The sequence below is a fragment of the Jaculus jaculus genome, chromosome 2 (genome assembly GCF_020740685.1).
Source record: "Jaculus jaculus isolate mJacJac1 chromosome 2, mJacJac1.mat.Y.cur, whole genome shotgun sequence".
In the NCBI taxonomy this organism is placed as follows: Eukaryota; Metazoa; Chordata; class Mammalia; order Rodentia; family Dipodidae; genus Jaculus; species Jaculus jaculus.
Window position 1 is genome coordinate 213910593 of NC_059103.1, and position 17134 is coordinate 213927726.

At 52.5% G+C, this 17134-nt stretch overlaps 2 protein-coding genes across 8 annotated transcripts; one reads left to right on the forward strand and one right to left on the reverse strand.

Annotated features, from left to right (window-relative positions):
- Positions 1-470: 470 nt before the first annotated feature.
- On the reverse strand, positions 471-3601 carry Grina (glutamate ionotropic receptor NMDA type subunit associated protein 1). Its single transcript, XM_045143179.1, has 7 exons — positions 3479-3601; positions 2220-2562; positions 2028-2140; positions 1755-1955; positions 1503-1631; positions 1256-1399; positions 471-1166 (listed from the first exon to the last, which is right to left on the reverse strand). The coding sequence occupies exons 2-7, from the start codon at positions 2536-2538 to the stop codon at positions 1017-1019; spliced, it is 1056 nt and encodes a 351-aa protein (XP_044999114.1). The 5' UTR covers positions 2539-2562; positions 3479-3601; the 3' UTR covers positions 471-1016.
- On the forward strand, positions 2607-17054 carry Parp10 (poly(ADP-ribose) polymerase family member 10). Of its 7 annotated transcripts, XM_045143172.1 has the most exons (13): positions 2634-2711; positions 2955-3080; positions 5232-5394; positions 5873-6051; positions 6128-6382; positions 6454-6690; positions 6774-7390; positions 7490-7711; positions 7802-7865; positions 8074-8727; positions 8825-8958; positions 16236-16410; positions 16490-17054. In XM_045143172.1, exons 4-13 carry the CDS (start codon positions 5880-5882, stop codon positions 16831-16833), a joined length of 2874 nt encoding a protein of 957 aa, XP_044999107.1. In that variant the 5' UTR covers positions 2634-2711; positions 2955-3080; positions 5232-5394; positions 5873-5879; the 3' UTR covers positions 16834-17054. The 7 variants fall into 7 exon arrangements, with proteins under 7 accessions (XP_044999113.1, XP_044999107.1, XP_044999109.1 ...); XM_045143174.1 differs by lacking the exon at positions 2955-3080 and having other exon boundaries at positions 2689-2711; positions 5232-5316; XM_045143173.1 differs by lacking the exon at positions 2634-2711 and having other exon boundaries at positions 2913-3080; positions 5232-5316.
- The last annotated feature ends 80 nt before the right edge of the window (positions 17055-17134 follow it).

Here is a 17134-nt window from a genome sequence, read left to right on the forward strand (position 1 = left end):
ACTTTTAATCCCAGCACTTGGAAGGCAGAGGTAGGAAGATCACTGTGAGTTCAAGATCACCCTGAGACTACATAGTGAATTCCAAGTCAGCCTGAGCTAGAGCGAGACCCTACCTCGAAAAACAAAGAAAGAAAGAAATGCTGCTGGTAAGATGGCAAGGGAGGTGATGGAAGCATAGAGAAAGGGTTAGCTCCTGTCATTAAGCTCCAATGTCAGTGCCCGTCCTGGGCTCATGTGCAGCCAGGGTGAAGGGTTTGCAGCCTTTACACCTCACAGAGACAAAGGCAGCGAGCAGGGCATGGTGGCGCACGCCTTTACTCCCAGCATGTGGGAGGCAGAGGTAGGAGGATCGCCATGCGTTCGAGGCCACTCTGAGACTACATAGTGAATTCTGGGGCTAGAGCAAGATCCTACCTCAAAAAAACCAAAAAATTACAACAACAAAAAGTGGCAGTGAAGTGAGACGAGAACAGAGAGCAGAAGGTACCCTTTATTGGAATTTTAATTCCAACAGCATGAGAAGACAGCTCCTCCCCTGAAACATGCCATCCCCTCTGCTCTCAGGGCTCAGCACAGGAGTGAGACTCCACCCTGCATGTCCCCCCAGAGGGCAAGGTGGGGAGGAAAAGAGGGTACTCTATGCCGGGGGAGCTGGGACTGGAGGAAAAACGTGCACCCTCGGCTCTTGGCTCGATCCCTATCTTCTAAGACCTGGTGGTGCTCCCAGACTCTGGGGTGGGCTGGCAGACAGGGCTCATGCAACAATGACTGGACAGGTGGTGTCACACAAATGCAGTCCCATTGCCCCTCGTCAGGGGCAAGAAGGCTAAAAGGGGCCATGCTGTGACCACAGCAGGTTCAAATTAAGTATTTGCAGTGTACATACACAAGGGTGGGACAGGGGCTCCTTCTGTCCCAGGCCATGCCTGCGGACCAGAGAGAGGGAAGTACAGATGGCACTGCCATGCCAGGGGCAGGGTCCGGACCAGCCATGCCACCTCATTGGGGAGCTGGCACTACTCCTTGGCACGGCCAATGATGGTAAGAATATATAGGAAGATGTTGATGATGTCCGTGTACAGGTTCAGTGCTGCAAACACATACTCCTCTGGGCTCAGGGACAGCTGTTTGTTCCCCAGCAGCAATTGGGTGTCCACTGCCAGGAACTGGGGGGTGAAAACATGGCAGTGCCAGGAAAGAGCATACCCACTCACCCCAGCATCTCCCTGGAAAAGGCCTGCCACCCGTCACTCACGCAGGTGAAGAGCAGGGCGCCAAGTGAGGCGTACACGATCTCCAGGATGCGGTTCCGGATGAAGATGCAGAGAATGGCAAAGATCAAGAGCACGACCACACTGACCAGGAGCACGCCCATACACGAGGTGAAGTCATAACGGGTCTGGAATGAGAAGCAGGAGCAGCAGAGGATGTGGGTGCCCAGGCCTGGGACAGGCTAGGGGCCCTGGGGCTGCAGCTCTGCCTGGGGTGGGGGTGGGGCTCACCTGCATGGAGAAGATGACCACTGTGAAGCAGACGACTGTGGTGATGCCTACAGCCATGATGACCGCCTCTGTGTTGTAGAAGCTGGCGATCATGCCCACCATGTAGGACAAGCTGATGGTCAGAATTGACTGTGGGAGAAGAGGACCACGCCAGGCCCTGGATGTGCAGAGCTGCTCCTACCCTGTGCCCCCCCCCACACCCTTCCCTGTTCCACTGGCCCGGGGGGAACTGGCCTCATGTTCAGGGGTTACCAGTGCCACAAGGTTCCAAGGATGCTTTCTCCGGAAGTCCCCACAACAGCTGAGGGCAATGAGGGAGATGAAGAAGATAGCGTAGGAGACATAGTAGGTCCAGACGTTCTCCCGGACAAAACCTTTCACTTCCCGGACAAAAGTGAACACAGCCACCGTAGACAGAGTCACTGACAGCTGCAGGGTTAGCACCAGAAACACCTGGAAAAGGGGCGATTCAGAGCTCCCATCTTTGCTGCCCCCCAGTCCCTCCCACTTGCACAAGGACCCCACCTTTCGGATGAAGGCCTGCCGGATGTTCTTGTCATCCCAGTTGGTAGAGGGGAAATCCTGGTTGTCATAGTAGGAAGGTGGCCCCTCTTCCTGGTAGTTCCCATGCCGTGGTGCTGGGGGCACAGGGACTGCGTTTAATGGTTCTTGAGGGCAGTTGTACCCCTGCCCCATCCCACCTTTTCCCACACTCACAGTCAGGGTCCTGTGCCTGGAAGGGTGATGGCTGTCCATAGGGATTTGGGGGAAAGGGGCTCTGTGGGTAAGGCCCCTGTGGGTAGCTTCCTTGGGGGTAAGGGCCTTGAGGGTAGCCCCCTTGGGGGTAGGGGCTAGGACCATGGGGATACCCTGGCTGAACATAGGGGGAGGGCTGAAAAGGGGGCTGTGGGTAAGGGGCCCCAGGATAGGGAGGCTGAACATAAGGAGGCATGGGGGGCTGGGGCCCCACAGGATATCCAGGGTTTGGAGGAGGGTAGTTGTCTCCAGACACCAAGAAACTCTTTTCATGGGACATGGCCTCAGGTTCTGCCAGCTGCCCCTAGAGGAGAAACAGAGAACAGTTAGCCCTCAGAGGACCAGTGACTGCCCTACCTGCTAAGACACCCAGCAGTAAATGGGGACTGTGACCTTTGTTCTAGGCTGCGGGAGTCCCTGAGCAAGGAGGCCAGGAGAGATGGGTGGGGACCAGTAAGTGGCGTGGACCCCTGTAGGCCGACCTAGGGATGGAGGAAGGGAGGGGAAGGGCTGATGGCTGTTAGCCCGGGGTCTGGGGCTTTGGAGTTGCCTTCTCACCGCCGAGGGCACCCTTCGGGTCACAGCTCAGCCAGGAGGGGGCTGGGGGAGCGCGGAGATGTGCCCGGGCCCTCCCTTTCACATCCCGCCCCTTAAGCAGCTTGACGGGACCAGCGCTAGCGGCTATTTCTATCCCAGGAAATCCGCAGGCCATCTGTGACCAACGGGAGTCCTGACCCTCCTCCCAAGCGCGAGGCCCGAATGTCCCTCGCTCCCAGTGCGAGGGGCAGGCCCGGATTGGCTGCTAGGGTGTCTGCTAGTGGGGTACGCCAGGAACAGCGGGGTGCGGGGGTGTGTGGGGGATGGAAGCGACCAGAGGGCGTGCAAGGAACAAAGCAAGGGTGGGGGTGACAAGGGAAGGGGGCGGCGGCCACAGAACGCACGCCTAGGGCTGGGGGCCCTGCTGCCGGGTCGGGTCGGGGGCTCCGGGCCGAGGTCAGGTCCTGACCCGCCGCAGTGCGCCGCCCCCTCCTCCCTCCCTCCCGGTCCCGGCCGCCGCGGCTCCCCACCCCCACCGCCGCTGCCAACCCCGGCCGCGCGCCCTGGCCGGACCGAATGACCGAAGACGGCCCCGGTTACGCACGACTGGGCGGGCTGACCCTGCGAGGGGCTGCGGGGCTGCGGAGGGGAGGCTTGCTCCGGGCGACGGGCCGGGCACTCACCGCTGCCGAGGAGCCGCAGGCCGGGGCGTCGGCGTCGCTGCGCGGCCGCGCGGTGATGGCCGGGCGTCCGCACCTGCACCCGCCGGCGGCCGGCTAGTTCGCTGGCGCCTGCAGCGGGAGACGCGGCCGGGCCTTGTGACGGGGCGGGGCTGCGGCGGGTGGGGCTGCGGCGGGCGGGGCGCGGGCAGCTTCTGCGCAGACCTCCAGCTAGGCCTCGGCGGCGGCGTGCTGCGGCCCGGGCGGGCTCCGCGTCGCTGCAGCGTTGGCTGAAGGTTGGGGTGGGGTCTGGGACCTGGAGACCTCCGGAGGCACTGGCCCGTGCTGGTCAGTTCGGCTCGCTATTCCGGGAAGGGAGTTAATTCCTAAATTCAGAAGAAAGGGTGTCTCCTTGATGGTTTCCTGGGTTTCTGGGGCCCTTCCAGTGCCTCCCTGGCCTTCCCCAGGGTGGGCAGTGTTTGGGAAAAGGCTCTCTCCTGTACCCACAAGCACATCTAGGGAAGGAAATCTTTGATCTGTAGGGTTTTTTTTTTTTGTTGGTTTTTTTTTGTTTTTTTTTGTTTTTGAGGTAGGGCTTCACTCTAGCTCAGGCTGACCTGTAAGTCTCAGGGTGGCCTCAAACTCATGACGATCCTCCTACTTCTGCCTCCCCAGTGCTGGGATTAAAAGCATTCCCACCATGCCCAGCTTGACCTGTATGTAGCTTGTATACAGGCCCTTAATTTAAACACTCCAACCATGGTTGATTTCAAGCTGTGACCATGTTAACAGCTCATTTATGGCCGGCCCTTTATAGCAGGAATTGGCCCAAGTATGTTAGAAGGTGATGAGTCCTGTCAGAAGAAAACAGCAGCCTGGGGCTGGAGAGATGGCTCAGATGTTAAAGGCACTTGCTTGCAAAGCCTGACAGCCCGAGTTCGATTCCCCAGTACCAACAAAAAGCCAGATGCGTATGCCCCTCGCTCCCAGTATGGAGTTTCTTTGTAGTGGCAAGAGGCCCTGGTATGCCCATACCCACTCTGCTTCTTTCTCTGTGCCTCTCTCTCAAATAAAATGTCTTTTACAAAAAGATTTTATTATTTATTTATTAGAGACAGAGAAGGGGGGAGAGAGAGAGAGAGAGAGAGAATGGGTACACCAGGCCCTCTAGCCACTACAAACGAACTCCAGATGCATGTGCCACCATGTGCATCGGGCTTACCTGGGACATGGAGAATTGAACCTGGGTCCTTAGGCTTCACAGACATGTGCCTTAACCGCTAAGCCATCTCTCCAGCCCTAAAATGTCTTTAACAAAAAAAGAAAGACAGAAAGAAATAGGGCTGGAGAGATGGCTTAGCAGTTAAGTGCTTGCCTGTGAAGCCTAAGGTCCCCGGTTCGAGGCTTGATTCCCCAGGTCCCACATTAGCCAGATGCACAAGGTAGCACACACGTCTGGAGTTCGTTTGCAGTGGCTAGAGGGCCCGGTGTGCCCATTCTCTCTCTCTCCCTCTCTCTCTTTATCTGCCTCTTTGTCGCTCTTAAATAAATAAATAAAATAAACAAAAAATTATTAAAAAGAAAAAAGAAAACAGCATGGCATGGTGGCTTATGCCTGTAATCCCACCCATCAGGCTGAGTCGGGAGGATCACCACTAATTCAAGACTAGCCTAGTGATATTTATTTCAGAATAAACATAAAATTTTAAAAAGGCACAGCCTTGGTGTGAGACCTACTAGGTCCTGACTGTGCCTCTACTTCCCCTTCTGTGGCAAGGATGCATGTCAGCAAGGCATATCTTCTGTGCCTTTGTTATGGTGATGACTAAGAAGAGCCGAGGTAGAACTTGATGCAAGGACTGGTGAGTGTTAGAGCTGGAGGAAGCCACAGACGGCCGGCCATGAGGCATCTTTGCTGCTCAGAAGTCTGCAGACCCTGGGTGAGGGACAATGATTTGGACCCCTCGTGCATTCAGCGAGATGTCTCAGCATCTAGTGGGGGAAATAGCTCAGTGGCAAAGCACCGACTGGTACAGTGATTGACAGGGATCAGCTGAGGAAATGGAGGCTGGCCAAGGGATACCCATCCATCATGCTAGGCCGGCTGGGCTCACAGGAGGGCCTGAGAAATTTCCTGTGGCCTAAGGGTCAAAGGCTAGAGCTGGGCAGGAAGCACCTCACTGCAGCTACTGGCTTAGCCCCTCCCTCCCCCCTCCTCCTCCCCTCCCTTCAGTTTCACTTTTGTTTTCCTGTCCCAGGCCTTCTGCCCAGCAGGAGCAGGAGTCCTAGTCTGGGCAGAGAGGGAGCTTAAGTGTGGAATGTAGGTGAGCCACAGCCGGGGAGCATCTAGAGGAGTGTGAGCGGGCAGAGCAGAAGGGGTGGAGTGGGCCTCTTCCCTTCCCACGTGTCCCACCTCAGGGCTGTGATGGCGAAGGTGGAGACAGGGGCTGCTGTAGAGCTCCAGGGGCTGCCCCCTGACGTGCCGGATGAACTGCTCACTCTCTACTTTGAGAACCGCCGACGCTCTGGTGGGGGGCCTGTGTTGAGCTGGCAGAGACTTGGCTGTGGGGGCATCCTTACCTTTCAAGAGCCTGCAGGTGAGAAGGCTGGCCCAAGGGGCAGCCTGAGCGCTCTGCAGCTTTGATAGTCCTGACATGCTGTGCCCACTCACAGACGCAGAGAGGGTCCTGGCCCAGGCAGAACATAGGCTACATGGTGCCAGGCTGAGTCTGCGATCAGCCCCACCACGCGCCCCTGCACGTGTGCTTCTCCAAGGACTGCCACCTGGCACTTCACCCCTGAGCCTGGAGCAGCATGTCCAGACCCTGCTGCGTGCCACGGGGCACCCAATACAGGCTTGCCGTGCCTTGGACAGCCCCCGGCAGGATCGTGCCCTGGTCCAGCTGTCAATGCCCCTTTCTGAGGCAGGTGAGAGGTGGGGCTGGGGCTTAGGTGCTAATTAGGGAAGGTGCCTGAGCTGACTCACACACTACCCACAGAGGTCCATTTCCTGGAGGAGCAGGCCCGGAATGTGGGACTGGATGGGGCCTCAGTGTCTGTGACCTGGGTGCCCCAAACCCAAGCAGTGCGTGTGGTGGCAAGTACCCCTCCTGTGGACATGCTGCTGCTGGAGCTGTACATGGAGAGTGAGCGCCGCAGCGGTGGCGGCACCTTGGAGGGCCTGCGCAACCTGCCCAGGCAACTGGGCACAGTTGTCTCCTTCCAGCAGTGGCAGGGTGAGTGGGCTGGACGGGTCCAGTAGGACCTGACCTCCCTTCCAGAAACCTGACAAGCCTTCTGTCTTCTCCCTTCCTCCAAGTGGCTGAACGGGTGCTACAACAGGACCATTGGCTGAACGGCTTCCAGCTAAGCCTTGTCCCCCACTACGATGTCTTGGAACCAGAGGAGCTTGCCGAGGGCAGTGGTGCAGGGGACCACCCAACCACGCAGAGCCCTGGGGCCATTGAGCATACTCTCCAGGGAGCTGGAGGGCTGGCAGAAGTCCTGATAGATGTAGAGACTCTGCCTGTGGACCCTGAAGAGGCACCAGAACAATTAGGAGCCTCTCTAAGAGCAAATCTTGTGGGGACTTCAGGGCAAGCTGTGCCAGTTGACTCAGGGTCCATGGGGTCTCTGGAGCAAGACAGACCCATAAGTCTGGGTATTGGATCTCCAGAGCAGTCTGTGTTCATGAGCCAGGGTCTCATGGAGTCTGCAGACTCAGTGGGCCCAGTAGAAAGCTTTACAGAATTGCTGGGGCAAGTCATGGGTCCAGGATCCCCAGAAGTGCCGGGGCAGGAGGGCCTGGTGGAAATGGTGGTTTCCATGGAGCCAGGCGCCATGCGCTTTCTACAGCTTTATCACGAGGACCTTCTCACCAGCCTAGATGACATTGCCCTCTTCCCACTTGAAGGAATGGATGTGGCTGGCTTTCAGGTGAGTGACACCTCAGGTTTCCTCACTTTGCCCCTTCTGTCACTGGGGATCTGGGTGGGCACTTTTCCTGTGGATTGAACCTCCCCTATTGTTCTGCAGCTCTGTGGAGCCAGAGTCCCATGCCAGGCAGCCCAGGAGTTGCTACAGAGTCTGCTGGGCAGCATTAGCTGTCACATGCTGAGACTGAAGCACCCAGGCAGTGCCAGGTTCCTGCTGGGCATGGAAGGGCAGCACCTTCTCCAAGGGCTGGAGGCTCAGTTCCAGTGTGTCTTTGTGACAGACCATCTGGCCAGTGCTATACTGAACACAGACTCTGCAAAGGTAGACATGGAGTGCCTTTCTCATACCCAGTCCCAGATGCCGCCTCTACCCCCTCCCTGAGACTATGACCCTGACACTCTCTTCCCATAGGTAGATCTCACTGAGGCGTTTCAAGTCCTCTCCAGCCACAGTGACCAGGAGAACACGAGTCTAGGTAGGACTCCCCGGGGATGTCCTGAGGTCTTGACTTTGACAATCCTCTGCCTGCCCTGCATTCCCACCTATTCTTGTGACCTTCCCAGGCCTACCCTGTATCCACAGACTCAACCTTCATCTTCCATCCATTCCAGTTTATCCTGTCCTTCCCACCAGCCCACTGACTAGGCCTGATCCCTGACCCAGTAGCTTCTCTCTGCCCCCAGAGGAAGTCAGAAAGCTGCTGACCACCCTAGAGGTCCTAGATGGGGAGGACTGCATGCCTCCAGAGCTAGGGGAGAAGGACCCTGAGGAACAGCCAGAGGAGGAGGCCCTGCCAGGGCTGGAGAAGGAAAAGCCCACACCTGAGTTTGGGGAGGAACCTGTGGCTCCCAGCACCAGAGCTTCTGGGTGGCTAGAGGAGGAAGTCACACTGCAGCTGGCCATCCACCAGTCACTGGATCCTCAAGGCCAGGTGGCTGAGCAGGAAGAGGCTACTGCACTCAGGCAAGCCCTGGCCCTCTCCCTATTGGAGCAGCCCCTGCTAGAGGCCAAAGAGCCTCTGGATGGGAGTATTGGTGGCAGGGCCCAGCTGGTGGTACACGCACCCTTTGAGCAGGATATGGATGAACTGGACAAGGCCCTAGCAACTGCCTTGGAGGCACATTTTCGGGAGGAGACAGTGAATCTTCAGGGCCGTGTGCTGCCTGCTGAGCTTTGGGCTCGCCTAGAACAATGCCATGGTGTGAGTGTTGCCCTGCACGGTGACTGCATTGTCCTCCATGGCTTTGGGGCCCAGCCTGCCCGTGCAGCCCGCCACTTAACTGCACTCCTTCTTGGCCCCAAGGATCAGAGTTTGGCCTTTCCCTCAAGCAACACCTGTGAGTCTGTGCCTTGGGCTTGCAGAGGGTGGAATGGACTGGGTATTGGTCTAGTGCCCCAAGCATGACCCTAATGCCCTCTCTCCCTGCATGTCAGTGTCAGGACAGAGTCCAAAGGGGCCCATGGGCAGGCTAGAGGGCCTGGCACAGAGCACTGAGGAGTTCCAGGAAGTGGTACAGGCCTTTTACAACACCCTGGATACTTCCCACGGCAGAATCTGCATCATCAGGGTGAGTCTAGAGCTGCTGGATGCAGCAGGCTGAAAGCTGATGGGATGGGAGAGCCCCCGTCTCTGCCCAGGGCATTCACAAAATTTGAGTAGGAGAGGGCTGGAGAGATGGCTTAGTGGTTAAGCACTTGCCTATGAAGCCTAAGGACTCCGGTTCAAGGCTCCATTTCCCAGGGCCCACATTAGCCAGATGCACAAGGGAGCGCACGCATCTGGAGTTTATTTGCAGTGGCTGGAGGCCCTGACACGTCCATTCTCTTTCTATCTGCTTCTTTCTATCACTGTCAACTAACTAACTAACTAACTGACTAAATAAATAAATAAGTAAATTGAGTAGGGGAAACAGAAAGGCATAGAGGTTGGTGAAGTTTGGGATCTGATAAGTCTCCTACCAGGAACTGTATGTCTATGCCTCAGTTTCCTTGTTGGCACATAGAGTGGTAATGCCCTCTTGTGGCTACTGTGTGGATTACATAGCCCTATAAAAGCAAAATTTGTAATCCGGAGGGTCATCTATCTCTTGAGCTGGGCAATACCTAGGGCAAACTGCAGCGTGGCAGAGTCACACACACTCTCTCTGTCTTTCTAAAAGTGTTTGCATCTGTGGGGTTGTGGATGTAGGTCAGTGGTAGATCATTTGCCTTGGCTCAGACATGTTCAATCCACAGCCCTGAGAAAAAATATACATACATGTTATATACATATATCCATGAAGGCTGCTTGTCCTGTACTCTTGTTAAATTGGGCAAACCATAAAATTGAACATGTCAAATAAATGCTGAGAATGACTAGTTGGGAGCCAGAGTGAAGCCCTAGGAGGCCCCAGTCTGTCCAGGTAGGTAAGAAAAGAAGAGCTGAGGAGCTAGGGAAGCCAGGGAAGTGAGGGCACCTCAAGTCACAGGAGACACAGGCCAAGGTAGTGTGCTAGGGGAATAGGGAATACAGGCTCTGTCCTCTCTAAAAGAAGGACCGAGGAGGTAGGATCAGTCAGGCTGGTCTGCTGTTGTGTGTGGCAAGGGAACAACGAGTAAAAGAGAGGCAACAATAGGGACAGCTCTTGAGAATAGCCTGGCAAAGAGATGGCAAGTAAGCTATAGGGGGTACAGGATAGATGGCAGCCTCTCACCCAGAAGACTGAGTGTGCTTATAGACGAGGAAGGACTCCCCAGGACAGCCATGACAGGTCACGTGTCCAGGAAAGCCAGGATCCCTGAGACTGGGCAGGGCACTCTCCAGTTTTGATGCTCACGGGTGGGCCAGCAGTATTAGCCTCCACATAGTCACTTGGAAATGCACTAGCTCTGCTCTTTTCCAGAGGTTAGGAAAGTTTTCCATCACCTGGTCTCACCAACAGTCACCACTCACCATAATTCCTATCATTCCCACTACAACCACACTTTCCACTGCCACCACCATTTAATACCACCAGCACCACCAGCCATAATACCACTGTCCAAAAGCACAGTGACCATACCTGCTGATTTTGTTAGTTAGGTTTCCTGGTTTGGTTCTTCTAGAGAATGCCTGTATGGCTTTAGATGTCACATTTGAGGGTTTATTTCTTATTTAAGAAAGAGAGGGCTGGAGAGATGGCTTAGTGGTTAAGTGCTTGCCTGTGAAGCCTAAGGACCCCAGTTCGAGGCTCGGTTCCCCAGGTCCCACGTTAGCCAGATGCACAAGGGGGCGCACGCGTCTGGAGTTCGTTTGCAGAGGCTGGAAGCCCTGGCGCGCCCATTCTCTCTCTCTCCCTCTGTCTTTCTCTCTGTGTCTGTCGCTCTCAAATAAATAAATTTAAAAAAAAAAAAAGAAAGAAAGGAGAGTGTAAGTATGGGCACTCCGGGCCTCCCGCCTCTGTAGACAAACTCCAGACACATGCACCACTTTGTGCATCTGGCCTTATGTGGGTACTGGAGAATTGAACCCAGGTTGTTAGGCTTTGTAAGCAAGTGCCTTAATTGCAGAGTCTTCTCTCCAGCCCTTTGAGGGTATTTTATCACTTTAGAGACTTTTGTCTTGCCTGTACAAGGATGAGAATGGACCTCTTTTCTTTTTCTTTCACCTTTCCCTCCTTCTTCCCTTTCCCAGTGTGATCAGTCACACCGCTTTTACTGCGTAGGGAAGGTACATAAACAAACTTCATACTGTAGCGTCGGTACTTTGGCTGTAGGCCGATAGGTACTATGTAACTGAAATAAGTACCCACCCTTGCTGCGTAGCCAGGTGAATGCGACTCATCATAGCTACACTGCACGAAGGAGAGTGTTGTGGATTCCAGGCTTAACGCGTGTCTTGTACTGTTGCCTTTCCTTTTTTCTGTCTGAGCCATGCTTCACTCCTGGGCTGTGCTGCCCCCTGACAGCCTGCTGTGTAGATTCTTCCATTGAGCAGGGGTATCTATGAATGGGCAGTGAGCACCTCTGGCTACTAAGTTTATATTGCCAACTACTATAGCGACCTATGCTGGCAACCCCAGTACTTTGGAGGTTGAAGCACGAGACTTGCTGAAGTTGTGAGGTAAGCCTGGTCTACATGAGTTCAAAGCTAGCCTGGGCTACATAGTAAGCTATATGTCAAAAAAATAATAATAAAAAAGTAGGGGCTGTGAAGATGCTCAGTGGTTAGAAGTGTTTGCTTGCAAAGCCTGCCAGCCCAGGTTCCATCCCCCAATACCCACATAAAGCTAGACACCAAAAGTGGCACATGTGCTTGGAGTTTGTTTGCAGCAGCAAGAGATCCTGGTGCATCCTCCACTCAGAAATAAATAAAGTGTATGCCTTTTATAATTAGAAGGGTTTTGCAACTGTAATATTGATGTGTTCTTTTTTTTTCTTTTTTAAATGTACTGATTTTTTAATAAAAAGTTTGTACTTAGTCAGGTGTGGTGGTATATACCTTTAATCCCAGCACTCAGGAGGCAGAGGTAAGAGGATTGCCATGAGTTCAAGGCCACTCTGAGACTACATATGAAATCCAGGTCAGCCTGAGCTAGAGTGAGGCCTTACCTTGAAAAAAAAAAAAAAGTTTGTACTTCTTTTTTCTTTTCTTTTCTTTTTTTTGAGGTAGGCTGACTTGGAATTCACTATGTAGTCTCAGGTTGTCCTCGAATTCAGTGATCCTCCTACTTCTGCCTCCCGAGTGCTGAGATTAAAGGCATGTACCTCCAGGCCCAGCAAAAGTTTGCAGTCTTAGATCCCCTCTCACCTGCCCCAATTCTACTGAGCATCTTCATTGGTGGGATTACTGGTATTATTTGTGGGGACCAAGCTGTGTTAGTGAATCTGTATGGGCTGGTATGTTTTTTCATGTGATAATGTCTTTACTTATGGCTTGACTGAGATACACCATTTAGATTCAAAATATATTTTTCCTTGGATTTTTTATGGCATTGCTCTTTTTCGTCCCTCTTAAATTAAAAAAAAATTAATTATTCACTTGCAAGCAGAGAGAGAGAGAGGAAGAGAGAGAGAGAGAGAGAGAAAGAGAAAGAGAGAGAGAGAGAAGAGAGGTAGACAGAGAGAGAATGGGCACACCACGGCCTCCAGCTGCAGCAAACGAATTCCAGATGCATGTGCCCCTTGTGCATCTGGCTTACGTGGGTCCTGGCATATCGAACCTGGGTCCTTTGGCTTTGCAGGCAAACACCTTAACCGCTAAGCCATTTCTCCAGACCCTCTTAATTTTTTTTTTATTGAAAAGTTAATTTCTTGATGGTTTCTTTTTTCTTTAAGTGTTTCAAGGTAGGGTCTCACTCTAACCTAGGCTGAATTCACAGTGTAGTCTCAGGGCAGTTTTGAGCTCATGGCACTCCTCTTACCTCTGTCTCCTTAGTGCTAGGATTAAAGGTGTGCACCACCACGTAAGGCTGCTTGATGGTTTCTAATGTCCAGTATTGGTAGTGAGAAATCCAATATAAGATTTCTTCAAGCCGGGCATGGTGGCACATGCCTTTAATCCCAGCACTTGGGAGGCAGAAGTAGGAAGATCACTGTGAGTTCAAGGCCACCCTGAGACTACATAGTGGATTCCAGGTCAGCCTGAGCTAGAGTGAGACCCTATGTCAAAAAAAAAAAAAAGTAGACATTTTCCTTTTAGATCTGTGCCAAGGACATGTCTCTCACACTGTCTTGGCATTTCATGGGTCTCTTCATCTGATGATACTGCCCTCAGCTCAGGAAAGTATCTTCCCATGTGTCCCCAGTTGCCCCACCCATGTCTGTCATCTTCCTGTGCTGTGTCTGTGATGCACAGCTTACACTCCATCTGCCTCAGGTTCTCACTTGTCCTCTCATGGCTTCTTTTTAAAAAATATTTTTATTGCCAGGCATGGTGGCACACACCTTTAATTCCAGAACTTGGGAGGCAGAGGTAGGAAGATTGCCATGAGTTTGAGGCCACCCTGAGACTACATAGTGAATCCCAGGTCAGCCTGAGCTAGAGTGTGACCCTACCTCAAAAAACAAAAACAAAAACTGTATATATATATATATAACTACACACACACACACACACACACACACACACACACACACACACACGACAATATAGATACATATTACATGAAGGAGACAGACAGACTATGGGAGTGCCAGGGTCTCTTGCCATTGCAAGTAAAATCCAAATGCCTGTGCCACTTTGCACATCGTGTGAACCCAGGCCATCAAGGTTTGTAAGCAAGTGCCTTTAACCACTGAGCAATATCCCCAGCTCTCTTTTTCCCTCTTACTTTTTTAAAGGTAGGGTCTCATTCTAGCCAGGCTGACCTGAAATTCACTCTGTAGTCCCAGGCTGGTCTTGAACTCATGGCCATCCTACTATCTCTGCCTTCCGAGTGCTGGCACTGAAGGTGTGTGCCACCATGCCCGGCTCTTTTTTCTTTTAGTCCCGTGTGCCAATTTCTAAGCCTATCTAGACCATTTAGTTGGACCTTAAGCTTTAACATTTCATTATATGCCTGCTTACAGAATTCAAGCCAGCAATCCTACAGTCCTCTCCTCCTCATCTTCTTTGTCCCTCCTCAACTTCCCTCCCTTCTTTTTTGTACTGGGGATCTAACACATTTGCTAGGCAAACACTCTACCACTGAGCTGCACCTCCTGCCCAGTGATCCTGTTCTTTTTTGACAATTTTTATCCACGTATATCATGTATTTTGATCCTAGTCCATTCCATCTATCTTCTCTTGTCCCCTTCCCCAGCAATCCCAGTCTTGGTATACTGTTTCTTACATTCAAGTGTTTTCATAGCAGTTAGTCTTATTTTATGGCTATAATATTATTCTGCATCCCTTTGATGAGACTAATTAGAATTTCTTCTCTTTTTCATATAATTTATTTTATTTTAGAGAGAGAGAGAGAAAGAATTGGCATGCCAGGGCCATAGCCACTGCAGTCAAATTCCAGATGCTTGCACCACCTAGTGGGCATGTACCTTGCACTTTGTGCGTCTGGCTTAAGTGGGATATGGAGAGTGGAACATGGGTCCTTAGGCTTCCCAGGCAAGCACCATCTCTCCAGCCCTCTTCTCTCTCTGTCTCTTTTTTTAAAAAGATACAATACATATTTATTATATAGTATCACAGTATCTAGATATATTTCATTATGCTTTCATTACATGTCTACAGGCCAGTTTCTTTTCTTTTTTCCAAGTTAAGGTCTCACTCTAGCCCAGGCTGACCTGGAACTCATTTTGTTGTTCCAAACTGGCCTCAAATCCACAGCCATCCTCCTACCTCTGCCTCCCCAGTGCTGGAACCAAAGGTGTGCTCCATCAACCTCAGCTTAGAATTTCTTAATAAACAAACAAACAAAAAAATGAAAATTCTCTCTCTCTGCTTGCAAAAAATATATATATATATATTTTTAAAAGCTGGGTTTGGTGGTATATACTTTTAATCCCAGCACTTGGGAGGCAGAGGTAGGAGGATGGCTGTGAGTTCAAGGCCACCCTGAGACTATATAGTGAGTTCCAGCTCAGCCTGGGCTGGAGTGAGACTGTACCTTGAAAAAAAAAATTTTTTTTTTTTTAAATGGGGACTAGCCAGGTATGGTGACACATGCCTCTAATCCCAGCCTTTGGGAAGGAGAGGTAGAAGAATCATTGTGAGTTCGAGGCCAGCCTGGGAATATAGAGTGAGTTCCAGGTCAGAGTGAGAACTTACCTTGAAAAAACAAAACAAAACAAAACAAATGGGGGCCGGAGAGATGTCTTAGCAGTTAAGCCTGAAAAGCCAAAGGACTCACATAAGCCAGATGCACAAGGTGGCATATACATCTGGAGTTTGTTTGCAATGGCTGGATGTCCTGGCATGGCACACTCATTCTCTCTTCTCTCTCCCTCTCGTTGCTTCTTCCTCTCTTTCTCTCTCAAATAAATAAATAAAAATAAATATTTTTAAAATTTAATTATAAAAAATGCGGGCTGGAGAAATGGCTTAGCGGTTAAGGCACATGCCTGCGAAGCTTAAGAACCTAAGTTTGATTCTCCAGGTCCCATGTAAGCCAGATGCACATGGGGGCACATGCGTCTGGAGTGTGTTTGCATGGCTGGAGGCCCTGGTATGCCTATTTATTCTCTGTGTCTATATCTGCTTCTCTCCCTATCTGTCTTATAAATAAATAATAAAATAAGGGCTGGAGAGATAGCTCAGCAGTTAATAGCTGGCAAAGCCATATGGTCTGGGTTTAAGTCTCTCAGTATTCATGCAAAATCAGATGCACAAAGTGGCACATGTGTTTATAGTTTGTTTGCAGTAGCACTAGGTCCTGGTGCATTCATTCTTATTCTTTCTGCTTGAAAATAAATCAAAATATCATTAAAAAAAGGATTTTAGAAGCTCTGTTTGGGATCCTGAGTTTGTTGGACTGGTCCTGGAGGCCTCCTCTCCCTTCCGAGTCTTCCATCACTGAGAGGCCTGTGCTCCTCTGTGGGTGTTGGGAGTGAAGTCCTGAGGGCAGTGAGGCTCCTGGCTTGCTTGCTTGCTTTATTTATTTATTTATTTTTACTGCAGAGGCCTGGCTGAGGGTCTTAAAGTCTAGTGAGTGGATAGGGTTTGCCCACCCACTGCAGAGATTCCTAGAGGCCTCCCTGGAAGCCAGCCCTCCATACCACTTAGTCCACAAGGATGACTAATGTCTGTCGCTGAATAGAGCTCGATGGGGTTGCAAGTTCTTCACCAGAGAGCTCTTGATTGCTGAGCTCAGCTCTTTCCTGGGCTAGCCCATATGGGTGTAAGGAGAGAGACTCCATATAACTGTGTCCTGACTATCGTGCACCTTGGCAGGTGGAGCGGGTTTTGAACCCGCTGCTGCAGCAACAGTACCAGCTGCATCGGGAGCTCATGGTACAGCGCTGCGAGCAACGCCAGGCAGAGCAGGTACTGTACCATGGCACATCAGCAGCCGCTGTGTCTGACATCTGCGCCCACGGCTTCAACCGCAGCTACTGTGGCCGCAATGGTAAGGCCTGATGAGGGCAGGGGCTTGGGTTGTGTTGACTCTGACCATCCTGACGTGGCACACCTGTCCTGTCCTGCAGGCACACTCTATGGGAAGGGCGTGTACTTCGCCAAGCGCGCCTCCCTGTCAGTGCAGGATCGCTACTCGCCCCCTGACGCAGATGGCCACAAGGCGGTGTTCGTGGCGCGGGTGCTGACCGGCGACTACGGGCAGGGCAGCCGCAGTCTTCGGGCGCCTCCTCTGCGGCCCTCTGGCCAGCTCCTGCGCTACGACAGCGCTGTGGATTGCCTCCACCAGCCCAGCATCTTCGTGATCTTTCATGACACCCAGGCCCTGCCCACTCACCTCATCACCTGCAAGAACATGCCCCGGGCTTCCCCCGAGAGCTCCTTTGGTTTCGTTGACCCTTCCCTGGACACCTAACCCCAGAGGTCAGCCTCTGGGTCCTGACTCCGCAGACTGTCGCCCTGCGTTTAGCTAGAGGGCCTGGACCGCAGCTCCCCAGGAGGCCCAGATCGGGCCCAGCGCCACCAGCAGGGGTCAGCAGAGCACAGCGGGAGGTTCGCTGGGCAGACACACCCGCCTGGGTGGGACCTTGCCGGGGCGCGGTTCTGCCGGGGAATAAACCTGTGGGGCTGCTGCTACTCCGAGTCCGACCTGTTTGGGGCGTGCGGGGTCTCCACGTGCTCGGAGCTGGGCTGGCCGCCCGAAGTGGTGGGCGGCT

Coding starts and splice junctions, on each gene's coding strand:
- Grina (XM_045143179.1), bottom strand. CDS start 2,538: ATGTCCCATGAAAAGAGTTTCTTGGTGTCTGGAGACAACTACCCTCCT. Junction 1,956..2,027: donor GGCAGGCCTTCATCCGAAAG/GTGGGGTCCTTG, acceptor CCCCTTTTCCAG/GTGTTTCTGGTGCTAACCCT. Junction 1,400..1,502: donor TGGTCATCTTCTCCATGCAG/GTGAGCCCCACC, acceptor TTCTCATTCCAG/ACCCGTTATGACTTCACCTC.
- Parp10 (XM_045143171.1), top strand. Junction 6,383..6,453: donor AATGCCCCTTTCTGAGGCAG/GTGAGAGGTGGG, acceptor CACTACCCACAG/AGGTCCATTTCCTGGAGGAG. Junction 7,391..7,489: donor TGGATGTGGCTGGCTTTCAG/GTGAGTGACACC, acceptor ATTGTTCTGCAG/CTCTGTGGAGCCAGAGTCCC.